A 13,308-nucleotide genomic window follows, 5' to 3' on the forward strand; every position below is an offset into this window, starting at 1 on the left:
TATATTCTCTAGATTGCATCATCATCTGCTGAAGTAGTAGACGTAAATGCCTGCACTACTGTGGTGATCGGCTTGGTGTCCATCTTGACAACAATACTCCTTTCGCTATGCTGATCATAATAGCTTACAAACTACCCTATTTTCTTATGTGTTGGGTATTCAGCCCCGAAGGCTGGTTGGATCCTCAACAGTTTCACCATTAGCTGCCATAAATGGTCTAGGTGTCACTGAAGAGGCGTACTGGGAAAATGAGGAGTGAGGTAGTTTCCCGTTGCTTTCCTCACTGAGCCAGAAGTTGCTATTGCACATCAGTCTTCCAAGCCCACTGAAATGCGTGCACCAACCGACCCTATGAGCGACATTTTCACACCATTCATAGCAGGGACTGGCTGCATCCATTATTAAACTTAATCCTGATTTCCACGGTTGATTTTACATTTGTAAAAGTGTTGTCACCTGACCAAAAATCCTGCTCCTCCTGTCAATGTACTTCACTTTGTACCAACTATATCTAACATTAATCTATCCATTTCACTTTTTCAGGTACAAACTTCTAATGTTTCACGCTCCGACTCGCAGAGTGTCAGTATTCATCTTCCTGACAATTGCCCTCTCACGTGTAGTTCCCTCCCGGATATCCGAATATCCTCCGGAGTTAATTACGACTGCAGTTTCCAATTGCTTTCAGCCATGTGGCAGTATCAACACAGCTGAGTCATGTCAAATAGTATTACAAGGCCATACCAGTCAATCATCCCGAGTGCCGCCCTTGCAACTTTCGAAAGACTGCTAGCATCTCTCCTTTGGATGAACCAGGTTTCTCGTCAGATTCCCATCCGATATGACTGCACCTACGGCTCGGCTACCTGCTTCATTGAGACGCACAGGCCTCCCCACAGCGGCAAGGTCGCGTGGTTCACAGGGGAGGAAACATTCCCACACTTCAATAAATCAGGGATCTGCAATGTGAATATACTTGATCCAAATATGAATATGCGAATAGAAATGAAATAACAACAATGATATAAGCCTGAGAAGGAACAGAACATTTTTATTGTCATTTGGGAGATACAAGACGCATGTATCTTTGATCAATAAGGTTAGCAGGGAGAAAATGTAATATCATATAATATACAATAGAACCTCATTAATCCGGACCAATTGAGGTTGTAAGAGTTAATGAAAGTTCGTATTAATCAAAATAACATGAAATGATCCAAGGTACATATTTGAACACTTTGTTCAGTAAAATGAACGTGTACAGTACGGTATTTTAAATCTGAGGAATACAAAGGTTATTTAGTATACAAGTTATAGGCCTAATTCAATACAGTAGTTTGCCCCACAGAATGCAGAATAACTTGTGAAGTACAGAATTAGAACACGGCAATCAAGGCACACCTTCATTGAGCACACTAGAGACGCTTACTGGTATGAAGAAACTGCTGTGTCTTACGTTGACATTTATTTTTTATTTTTTTGCTATTTGCTTCATGTCGCACCGACACAGATAGGTCTTATGGCGACGATGGGACAGGAAAGGTCTAGGAGTGGGAAGGAAGCGGCCGTGGCCTTAATTAAGGTACAACCCCAGCAATTGCCTGGTGTGAAAATGGGAAAGCACAGAAAACCAGGGCTGACGACAGTGGGGTTCGAACCCACTATCTCCCGAATACTGGATGCTGGCCACACTTAAGCGACTGCAGCTATCGAGCTCGGTGATATTAATTTCTTTAATAATTAACGCATGCAGGTGATTCAAATGTTCGTAATATGCAGATATGTTTTCATCATTATCTTCATCGTATTTAATGACAATGTTTAGATGGTCTTTAATTTCACCAAGTTTTGGCTTCATTCGGGTCATATTCATCGGTTTTAGAGCTTTCTGCAGCCGTAACTCAGCTTTATACTGCAATTGCATTTACGTAGGCTATTATTATTAAACGGTTGCCCGGATTAAGCGAAGCCGGACTAATGGGGTTCAGACTAACGAGGTTCTACTGTGATAAGAAGTTTTATTTGATTTATTACTGGTGTTTGGTAAAACATAAATTAAATTGTTAACATTGTTTTTCGTGGTTCCATTCATAACTTAGCAGTAACAGACATGACAGTAGGGAGAATGATTGCTGGTACAAACAGAATGGCAGGAGGTTACTCGGAACGAGGAAATAAAGGCTATTTATAATGAACTCGAATGGAGGAGGATACAGGCCTCGGTCATGGAGTGTAAGGGAAGTAGAAGGAGATCAAGATGACAATGAAGACATTGAGCTAGATACTAATAGGTGATTCTGCAGTTTAGTTAATTCACAGAGGCCTTGCAGACTGAACGCTGAAAGGCATTATAGGCTATAATGAAGACGTATGTAGGCCTATGTAGTATGTATGTATGTATGTATTGTATGTATGTACTTTTTTTTACAATTTGCTTTACATCACACCGACACAGATATGTCGTATGGCGACCATGGAATAGGAAATTGCTAGGAGTGGGGAGGATGCGGCCGTGGCTTTAATTAAGGTAGGCCTTCAGCCCCAGCTTTTGCCTCGTGTGAACATGTGCAACAACGTAAGCCATCTTCAGGGCTGCCGACAGTGGGGTTCGAACCCACTTCTCCCGAATGTAAGCTCACAGCTGCGTGACCATAACCACAAGGCCAACTCGCTCGGTGTGTGTATGTATGTATACAGGATGAAACGAAATTCGCGCACTCGGGCGTCGCAGCGCGACTCCTCACATGCCAGCAATAAAAAATGTCTCTCACAAAACTTCGTCCTGCGAGTAGGCTATATCCAGCAGAAAAAGGACATTGAAAAGTGGCAATCTGGCAACGCTGAAACCACATGTAGGGTAGCTATCTCTGTCAGCACATTTCAGTCTTGCTGTACAGTTGGTGCAGTGGATAGCGTTTTGGGTTAGCATGCAGGAGGTCGAGGGGTCGATCCTGGGTTGAGGCGAATGTTTTTTATTTCGAAAATGTATTCCAGGTGGTATGGTATCTGGCATCTTAATCGTCAACAGAGATTGCAGCGGGTCGTCTAGGAACCATTTGCACTTACATACTACGATCCTAGAGATGGACGAACAGTCGTATCCATTGGTCGGCTTTGAAAGACGCCCTTTCCACGCAGTGGGCGTGAATTTATTCTCTGTTGACCACCTGGACTACATTTACGAAATAAAAAACATACCCCTCAACCCAGGATCAACCCCTCGACCCCACGCATGCTATCCCTAACTCTATCCATTGCACCAACTGTACAACATGACTAACATGTTCTGACAGAGGTAGTTACCCTACATGTGGTTACAGTGTTGCCAGATTGCCATTCTTCAACGTCCTGTTTCTGCCGGATATACTCGCAGGACGAAGTTTTGTGAGACATTTTTTTATTGATGGCATGTGAGGAGTCTCGCTGCGGCGCCCGAGTGCGCGAATTTCGCTTCACCCTGTATAGGCCTATGTATGAAATAATGACATAAGCTTTACGTCCCACTAACTACTTTAAGGTTTATGAAGAAGCCGAGGTGCCGGAATTTAGTCCCACAGGAGTTCTTTGACATGCCAGTAAATCTTCCGACACGAGACTGACGTATTTGAGCACCTTCAAATACCATCGGACTGAGCCAGGATCGAACCTGCCAAACTGGATTCAGAAAGCCAGCGCCCCAACGTCTTGAGTCACTCAACCCGGCATGTAGCCTATATACAGTATGTATGTACGTATGTTGGTTATGTAGGCCTATGTATGTATGCCTATGCCTAAAAAAGCACATAAGAAAAATAGCATAAGTTAACTTATGTAGATTTCTCCGATAAAAAAATTAGAAAGTATACTGTAAACTATATAATTTTGTTTTAGAATACGTACATAAATAAACCTGATAATATTTACTCACAGCAAAATCCTCTAAGTATTAAGTTCTAGACACTCAGTAAAAATACACATACGTATGAAAAGGAAACACATTAATGCGAATGCTGGCCATGGCAAGTAACATAAATAAGCATGCGGCTTTTTGTTGTAGTTTTTTTACTTTCTTAATACGTTCACACTCCAGAGTTGGTTTTCTCCCGGACTCAGCGAGGCGTCCTACCTCCACCGCCTCAAGGGCAGTGTCCTGGAGCGTGAGACATTTTGTCAGGGATATAACTGGGGAGGATGTCCAGTACCTCGCCCAGGTAGCCTCACCTGCACGCTAAACAGGGGCATTATGGGGAACAGGAAAATTGGAAGGGATACACAAGGAAGCAGTTGTTGCTTTAAGTTAGGTAACATCCCGGCATTTGCCTGGAGAAGGAGTGGGAAAACACGGAAAACCACTTCGAGAATGGGTGAGGTCAGAATCGAACCCCTCTACTCAGTTGACCCCCCGAGGGTGAGTGGACCCTGTTCCAGTCCTCGTACAACTTTTCAAATTTCGTGGCAGACCCTTGAATCGAACCCGGGCCTCCCGGGGTGGCAGCTAATCACACTTATCACTATACCACAGAGACCGACTGTTCGTTTATTTTGCTTGATCAAAATTTGTCTTGTGCACTTTTGATCAGGTGATATCTTGTGCTAGGATTTACGAAGTTTTACTCAGTGGTTGAGCAAAATAAATGCTATTACTTATTGAGGAGACATGGTACTATAAGACTTAATATCAGAAAATACTCACCCTTTTCCAGGTGTAAATGTATGCAACGTCCATGAGTGTGAGTTCGTCAGACAAACATTCACGTTTGTGGTACACTTCCACCTGTTGAGAGAAAACATTCAGTAAGTAAATGAATTCAACCATTACAAAGACAACAAGAAAATATTCTGCTATGTGTAAAACGTCCTTGCAATTGCTATTGAGTTTAGACACCCTGGAAAGAGTCCCTTAATAAACCCATAAGACACAGTTTTCTGGTATTTAAGAACTCAGCCTCTGGGCTGATGACCTAACAGCAGACATATCCAGAGTGTATCCGTGATGATGTTACAAACTTTCAGGGACCATGGAGGACGGCAAATGGATCAATTTGAGAACCGTAGTCCGGAAACGTTAGAGTAAAAAGTTATTGGGATTTGCAGAACAACGCCGTATCCACTACGTCATTGTGGCCGGCAGTACAAAGTTGGTTTCCGTTACGTTAAAGAACTACTGCTGGACGACCTTCCGACACCACGGCGGCTGTTAAGAACGGACGGACGGACATTAAACAACTTGGATTATTAATAACTTTTGACTCGAACGTTTCTGGACTACGGTTCCTTATCTCAAATTTATCCATTTGCCGTCCTCCATCATCTCTGAAAGTTTGTAACATCATCACAAATATACCATATACTATCCGAGTTTGCTGGATGATTCGATCCACCAACCTTGAATATAAAATGGGAATGCTTTGCTAACTGTTCGTAAAAAGATGTTGTGAAGGAATATTCGGAAAAGGTTATACCTCGCGGATAGTGCTCTAAAAATATATGCCATGGATTTTAAAGTATGGGAGAGGAGATAGCGTGCACATACACTTGGTGAATACCATCACATTATGCCAAATTTGTGCTGACACAAAAAAGAAAATATACTTGAGGATGTCTACTACAACTTTCAACTACATAGAAACTTCCTTTACCTTGTGTCACCTGTCCTGCTACTTGACTGAATGGTCAGCGTAGTGGCCTTCGGTTCGAGGTTCCCCGAGTTCGATTCCCGGCCAGGGTCGGGGATCTTAACTTTGACTAGTTAATTCCTTTAGCTCGAGATCGGATGTTTGTAGGCCTATTCGTCATAACACACTTTTTCATTTACTTACAAAATATAACATTCCAAACTACCACAGAAACATGCAGTTACGGTCGCGCAGCTGTGAGCTTGCATTCGGGATATAGTGGGCTCGAACCCCACTGTCGGCAGCCCTGAATATGGTTTTCGGTTGTTTCCCAGTTTCACGCCAGGCAAATGCTTAGGCTGTACCTTAATTAAGACCACGGCCGCTTCCTTCCAACTCCTAGGCCTTTCCCATCCCATCGTCGCCGTAAGACCTATCTGTGTCGGTGCGACGTAAAGCCCCTAGCAAAAAAAAAAAAAAAAAAAATTAAGACCAAGGTCGCTTCCTTCCCACTGTTACCCCTTTCCTACACCATCGTAGCCATAAAATATGTCTGGGTCGGTGCGACGTAAAACAGATTTCGAAAAAGAAACACGCAGTAGTAAATACATTCTTCTGCATAGGTTTGGATCTATTTTGAGCCTTGGCTTCCCAAAAATCTGCTGCCCAGCCAGACGGCCTGCAGATATTGAAGTGTCTTCGGTGGTTAGCGTAACATCCTCAGCCGTACTGGTTAGGGTTCGTCATCGGATCAGCTTCCTCTGATTAAAAGCAGCTCCTCAAATGATCTCGCGAGGCTGAATGCATCCCTCTTCCAGCCATGAGTCAAAATTAAAATCGCTGGATCGGCCAGGAATTGAACCTGGGTCCTCCGGGCAGGAGGCACGATGTTACCCCTACACTCCTCTTGAGAAAGAAGCAAGACGAAACGCCCCGCTTAATGACAGTATGACCCAAACTTAAAAGATTGCACAGCTCGGCTAACATCTAGGGTCGAAGTTCCTAGCCTTTGCCTAGTTCTGCCCCTGAACTGGAGGCTCCGAGTTCAATTCTCGGCCAGGTGAGGGATATTTTTACCTGGAGTTGAGGGCTGGTTGGAGATCCCCTTAGCCTACATGATTGCAATTAAGGAGCTATCTGACGGTGAGATAGCGGCCCCGGTCCAGAAAGCAAGAATAACTGCGGAGAGGATCCGTCGCGCTGGACACACATCGCCTCACAATCTGCAGGCTTGCGGGATGAGCAGCGGTCGCTTGGCAGCCAAAGGTCCATCAGGTATGGTAAGTAAATTCGTGTCCTCATCATGGGGTAGAGCAGCTCATTCCAGGCACACCCCGAATGGAAGTGATCATGTACGATTTTATCCACATACCAGCTCTCTTGCCAACCTTAAATCTCAGAGTAGGTACCGGGAATAGAACCAGGGTCTCCGAGGTCGGCAGCTAATAGCTCTAACCGTTACGCTACGGAGACTGACATTTTTAGGGTAGTTTCACATGATCAGCAGGGTGACGAGGAATTGAACCACAATACAAACAACCAGGGCCAGATTAATGGGAGTGGCTAAAGGAGCTGCAGCCCCGGGCCCCGCGTGCCAAGGGGCCCCAGCCCTTGGCCGAACCTAAAATTGTATAAAAAGGCCTGCTGCTCCACCTCCGTGCATGTACAGTATATGAATATTTACGCTCGCAAAGTATCGAACACGCACTTTTCCTTCCTTCTTATCAGCTGTCCGGGTTAGTATTTCATCACTGCTAGAATCAATTCCCATCCGGAGACACGAATCCTCGCTACTTACGCACTGTAATTATTGTAAAGGTTTATGTTGAAGAAAATTTAAATCTGGCAGCTTGCGGGTACTGGCAGAGGGGAAAGGGGGGGAAGAGGTCTAGGAAGTGAGCGAGAGGGGACAGGGGAAGCACGGTGGAATGCGCATGCTATACTATATCTTTTCATCAGGAAGAGAACTTCCAGTTCACCTCTGATTATTGAACCATTTGTAAGTTACAACTGTAATGTTCTTGTAAAATGAATAGAAAATATCCTAGTGATGCCAAAAACGTAAGTTCTGTTTTGTATGTCGCTTTGATTGTGATAAGACAAATGTAGAATAGCCTATGTTTTGGCATTATGAAATATAACATGAAAAATACGGAAAAATTGTAGTCTATTTCAACACTTCCCTATTCATCAATTTAAGTGGAAGTAGTTCTATAACAACTTCAGTATGCTAGTCTTACGTGATGTTATGAAGAATGGGCCCCTCATTTTAAAAAGCCCAGGGCCCCCAAACACCTTAATCCGGCGCTGCAAACAACTAATAACGCAGTGCTAGTTGGTAATAAATAAATTCAAGGCCGATAGGGAACGTAGTAATGCAATAGCACGTTGATACGAACTACATACGTATGTCATGAAATGAAATGGCGTACGGCTTTTAGTGCCGGGAGTGTCCGAGGACAAGTTCGGCTCGCCAGATCCAAGTCTTTTGATTTGACACCCGTAGGCGACCTGCGCGTCGTGGTGGTGGTGGTGATGATGATGATGATGATGATGAAATGATGATGAACACGAAACATACACCCAGCCCCCGTGCCAGCGAAATTAACCAATTATGATTAAAGTTCCCGACCCCGCCGGGAATCGAAGCCGGGACCCCTATGACCAAAGGCCAGCACGCTAACCATTTAGCCATGGAGCCGGACACGTATGTCATGTCCCCGTATCACATTTCGAAACGATAGAAGTTTGTTTCCATCCTTAACTCACCATGGATTAATTAAGTTAAATCTAGCCTGCAATGAATAGTAACTTAATGTTTTGACCCAGGCCAGGACCGGCGCTTATATTGCGTCGCCGACTGCACCATCTGCGTTACGCTAGACCCTAGCATAACATCTTATCTGAAATAGACCGCATTACGACAGCAGGTCATGGCGCTGTGGGCCTTCCGCCAAGTTCCCCTCCTCTGCCCCCACCAGCCAGTAACCCGACTTCACACTCGACGTAGTCGTGGCACGAACTGTTTTCCATTAATGGTGCAGCTTATCAAGAAGTACCAAGCATCAATTGCACTTTTATGTCGCTAGTCACCTTACATTGCTCGTCCGCTCCATACGAGACCTACTTACAGCACGACTTTCCCGCTCTCATTATGAAGAACGCCTGCAGGAATCGAAAGCCTGATTTAAACTCACAGAACCCTTTGATTGTAGCAGATGACGTAGCTCTAGTTGTAAAACCTCGTGATTTATTACAGGTAGCAGCCAATAAATTGATTACCGTACAATGGCACTAACAGTCAACACAAAGTAGGCCAAGTACGTCTACAAGTAAGTAAGTAAGTAAGTAAGTAAGTAAGTGATCTGCTAACACTGAAGTGTTGAAAACTGATTACATCGAATCTGAACGAGTTCAAAGATTATTATTATTATTATTATTATTATTATTATTATTATTATTATTATTATTATTATTATTATTATTATTATTTCTCAATCTGTTTACCCTCCAGGGTTGGTTTTTCCCTCTCGGACTCAACGGACTCTTCCACCTCGAAGGCAGTGTCCTGGAGCGTGAGATTTTGGTTCGAGGGCTTACAACCAGGGAGGAGGACCAGTATCTCGCCCAGGCGACCTCACCTGCTGTGCTGAACAGGGGCCTTGTAAGGGGGTGGGAAGGTAGGAAGGGATACACAAGGAAGAGGGAAGGAAGCGGCCGTGGCCTGAAGTTAGGTACCATCCCGGCATTTGCCTGGAGGAGAAGCGGGATACCACGGATAAACGCTTCAAGGATGGCTGAGGTGGGAATCGAACCCTCCTCTACTCAGTTGACCACCCGAGGCTGAGTGGACCCCGTTCCAGTCCTCGTACCTTTTTCAAATTTCGTGGCAGAGCCGGGAATCGAACCTGGGTCTCCGGGGGTGGCAGCAAATCACGCTAACCACGACACCACAGAGGCGGATATTATGATTATTATTATTATTATTATTATTATTATTATTATTATTATTATTATTATTATTCAAGTGGTTTAACATCGCACTAAGATATTTTCGGCGAGGCAACGATGGGTAAGGTATAGGGTAGGGAAGGTATAACCACAGCGTTTCCCTGACTTAAAAAGGAGGAACCACGGAAAAACACACTGAGGGCTGTCGACGGTGGGATTCGAACTCACCATCTCCCGAATGCAAGCTCATAGCTACGGGCTACGTGACAAAAACCGCACAGCCAACTCGCTCGGTCCAAGAATGTAAACATACGGGCACAATTTTAAGGGGAAAACATTATATCAGTTAGGCGGAGAACAGTAATGCTGAAGATGGTTTTGGAAGTTGTGCTCTTCCCGCTCATGCTAGATCCCATGGCACTGTTTCCTCACGTTTTTGTCTGACAGGCGGGAGATGAATGGATTATGGTTAAGGGTTAATGGAGGAAACGGCACTGCGCGGTGAATGCCGTCACCAGAATCTCAGTGGAATGGCTCCGTGATGCTACCACCCATTCCAAGCGCTGCTCGGTGGAGTAACATGTGGGGAGGCTGTTTCATTCAAGATTTATGATACCGGGAGCAGTTTACGATTCTATTCTAATCTTCCCGCCCGAAGTACGATGACGCACGCGCCTGAATCGAAGTCAGTATTTCGTTAAATTTACCATATCTGTGGACTTACGGTAAAAATGCACGTCTCAAACCTTATTTTTTCTTCAGGAGAAAGTGTTAAAAATTCAAATACTTCCAATAAATGATGATCTGCCAATGTGTGAATAGAAGTGTACTGTATATAGGCCCTTCAACAATGACATATGACGCTCCGGCCTCTCACAGGTACTGTATGTGCACCTAACCACACGACGAACTAACTCTGTAATAATAGGCTAATAAATAATAATATTCATAATAATAGACCCTAAGAATTTATTTCTTTTTTCTTAATCCGTTTACCCTACAGGGTTGGCTTTTCCCTCGGACTCAGCGAGGGATCCAACCTCTACCGCCTCAAGGACAGTGTCCTGGAGCGTGAGACTTCGGGTCAGGTGATACAAATGGGGAGAAGGACAAGTACCTCACCAAGTGGCCTCACCTGCTGTGCTGAACAGGGGCATTGTGGGGCGATGGGAAGATCGGAACGGATAGACAAGGAAGAGGAAAGGAAGCGGCCTTGGCCGTAAGTTATGTACCATCCCAGCATTTTCCTGGAGAAGAGGGAACCACGGAAAACCGCTTCGAGGATGGCTGAGGTGGGAATCAAACCCCCCCCCCCTCTACTCGATTGACCTCCCGAGGCTGAGTGGACCCAGTTCCAGCTCTCGTAATACTTTTCAAATTTCGTGGCAGAGCCGGGAATCGAACCCGGGCCTCCGGGGGAGGAGCTAATCACGCTAACAACTACATCACAGAGGAGGACAACAACAACAACAACAATAATAATAATAATAATAATAATAATAATAATAATAATAATAATAATAATAATAAAAGTAGTTCGTGGAACTTAAAAATTACCTTATTCAGAATCCGTCTATCTCTGCCAGGTTGAACTCGCGATAATGAGAGTCAAGCGGCCATATCTAGCATAATACTCGTAGTGAAACTACAGTCGAACCTCGATATCTGGAACCTCCATTACTCGAATTTCCAGGATCTCGAAGTAACGTAAATGTTTTGCTATTTTGCCTTACGTCGCACCGACACAGATAGGTCTTATGGCGACGATGGGACGGGAAAAGCCTAGGAATGGGAAGGAAGCGGCCGTGGCCTTAATTAAGGTAGAGCCCCAGCATTTGCATGGTGTGAAAATGGGAAACCAACGGAACACCATCTTCAGGGCTGCCGACAGTGGGATTCGAACCCACTATCTCCCGGATGCGAGCTCACAGCTGCACGCTCCTATCCGCACGGCCAACTCGTCCGGTTAACTTGAAATTCCCGGCCGTTTGTCCTATTCTTCACGTGTATTTATTTCTCTATTACTCGAAATTCGGTTACACGAATTTCTCGATTTCTCGAAGCAAACATTTCCTCCCTTGAAGCAAAAAATTCTCTGTAACTCGAATTTTGTGGAACATTAACTGTGCAATACGACATTTGTGGTTTGTGAGGAACAGTTAACAAGTAAAGAAAGGGTTACAATGATGCTGGGAGCTAACATGACGGGAACCGGAAAAACTCAAACTTCTAGTGATCGGAACATCGGTGAAGGCTCGCTGTTTCTCGGGTGTGAACTAATTACCGGTCACGTACGAAAGCAACGCACGAAGTCGTAGATGACAAGCTCCATTTGCGAATCTCGGTTGCATGGTATTGACGAAAAGTTACAACGTGAAGGGAGGAAAGGCTAACAGTAACAAACAGAGCAGGCTAACGGAATTTTTTCCAAAGGTGTTAACGGAGGTTTCACTACTGTATGTACGTATCCTGTCTTCTAAAAGTTACACCGAGCTCGATAGCTGCAGTCGCTTAAGTGCGGCCAGTGTCCAGTATTCGGGAGATAGTGGGTTCGAACCCCACTGTCGGCAGCCCTGAAGATGGTATCCGTGGTTTCCCATTTGCACACCAGGAAAATGCTGGGACTGTACCTTAATTAAGGCCACGGCCGCTTCCTTCCCAGTCCTAGCCCTTTCCTGTCCCATCGTCGCCACAAGACCTATCTGCGTCGGTGCGACGTAAGGCCAATAGCAAGAAAAAAGTTACTATAATGAAAATGAAAATCCCCAGCCTGTTTCCAGTTATTCGATCGGGTCAGGAATGGAATGAATGATGCCCCCATCTTGCGGTGGGGATAGGAATTGTGCCGGCTGCCGAAACCTGTCGTACTCCTCTGGAGCAATGATAAATGAATGACGGATGAAATGAAATGATTTGATATTGGAGAGTGTTGCTGGGATGGAATATGACAGGGAAAACCGGAGTACCCGGAGAAAACCTGTCCCACCTCCACTTTGTCCAGCACAAATCTCACATGGAATGACCGGGATTTGAGCCACGTAACCCAGCGATGAAGGGCTGCCGCGCTGCCGCCTGAGCCACGGAGGCTTTGTCTAAAAGTTACTATAATAAAGGTTAAAATTAAAGTGATGCCGTAAAATAGAGTTTGTTTGTATATTTTATATACTCTTAAAATCATGTATTCAGTATAAGCCCGGAGATACATATGATTCAATTATGTGCCATACATGCTCAAAAACGGTATTCTCTATATCTCGAAATTTCGATAATTCGAAATAAAAAATTTAGCTCCCGAGGTGATTCGATATATCAAGGTTACACTGTACTACAACCGAGCGAGTTGGCCGTGCGGATATGAGCGCACAGCTGTTAGCTTGCACTCGGGAGATAGTGGGTTCGAATTGCACTGTCGGCAGCCCTGAAGATGGAAAATCTTCATGGCTGTCGGATTCGAACCTAGGCCTATATGTTTCTCTCGTGTACAGAAACTCGCTATAACTGGCCATGCCTTTAAGCGACGAGCTACCCTGTTCCGTGTCGCATTTAGCCACATGTCTTAACACATTTTCTTACTTTATATAGTTGATAAACGAATGTTATCAGTGGACTGGCTAGTCACTAGAGAGATAAATTCCCGTGGCCCCTAACCTCTCCTATCTCTCTGACCTCCAGCACATACACACTTACTACATTGGTACCATAATGTGGAGTCATATAAATATTTTAATGTTACGCCGTCCATGAGCCTCAATGAGCTTCAATG

The 13,308-nt window shown here is 44.6% G+C and overlaps 1 protein-coding gene across 2 annotated transcripts in view; it reads right to left on the bottom strand.

Moving 5' to 3' along the window:
• The window catches only part of LOC136862711 (protein suppressor 2 of zeste), a 293,904-nt gene that overhangs the window by 13,531 nt on the left and 267,065 nt on the right, over window positions 1-13,308 (bottom strand). For both annotated transcript variants that reach the window (XM_067138930.2, XM_067138929.2), the window contains one exon: window positions 4,673-4,753. In XM_067138930.2, coding sequence (XP_066995031.2) covers window positions 4,673-4,753 — 81 coding nt within the window. The remainder of the gene's footprint in view (window positions 1-4,672; window positions 4,754-13,308) is intronic.

Source organism: Anabrus simplex, chromosome 2, assembly GCF_040414725.1.
Source record: "Anabrus simplex isolate iqAnaSimp1 chromosome 2, ASM4041472v1, whole genome shotgun sequence".
Taxonomy (NCBI): domain Eukaryota; kingdom Metazoa; phylum Arthropoda; class Insecta; order Orthoptera; family Tettigoniidae; genus Anabrus; species Anabrus simplex.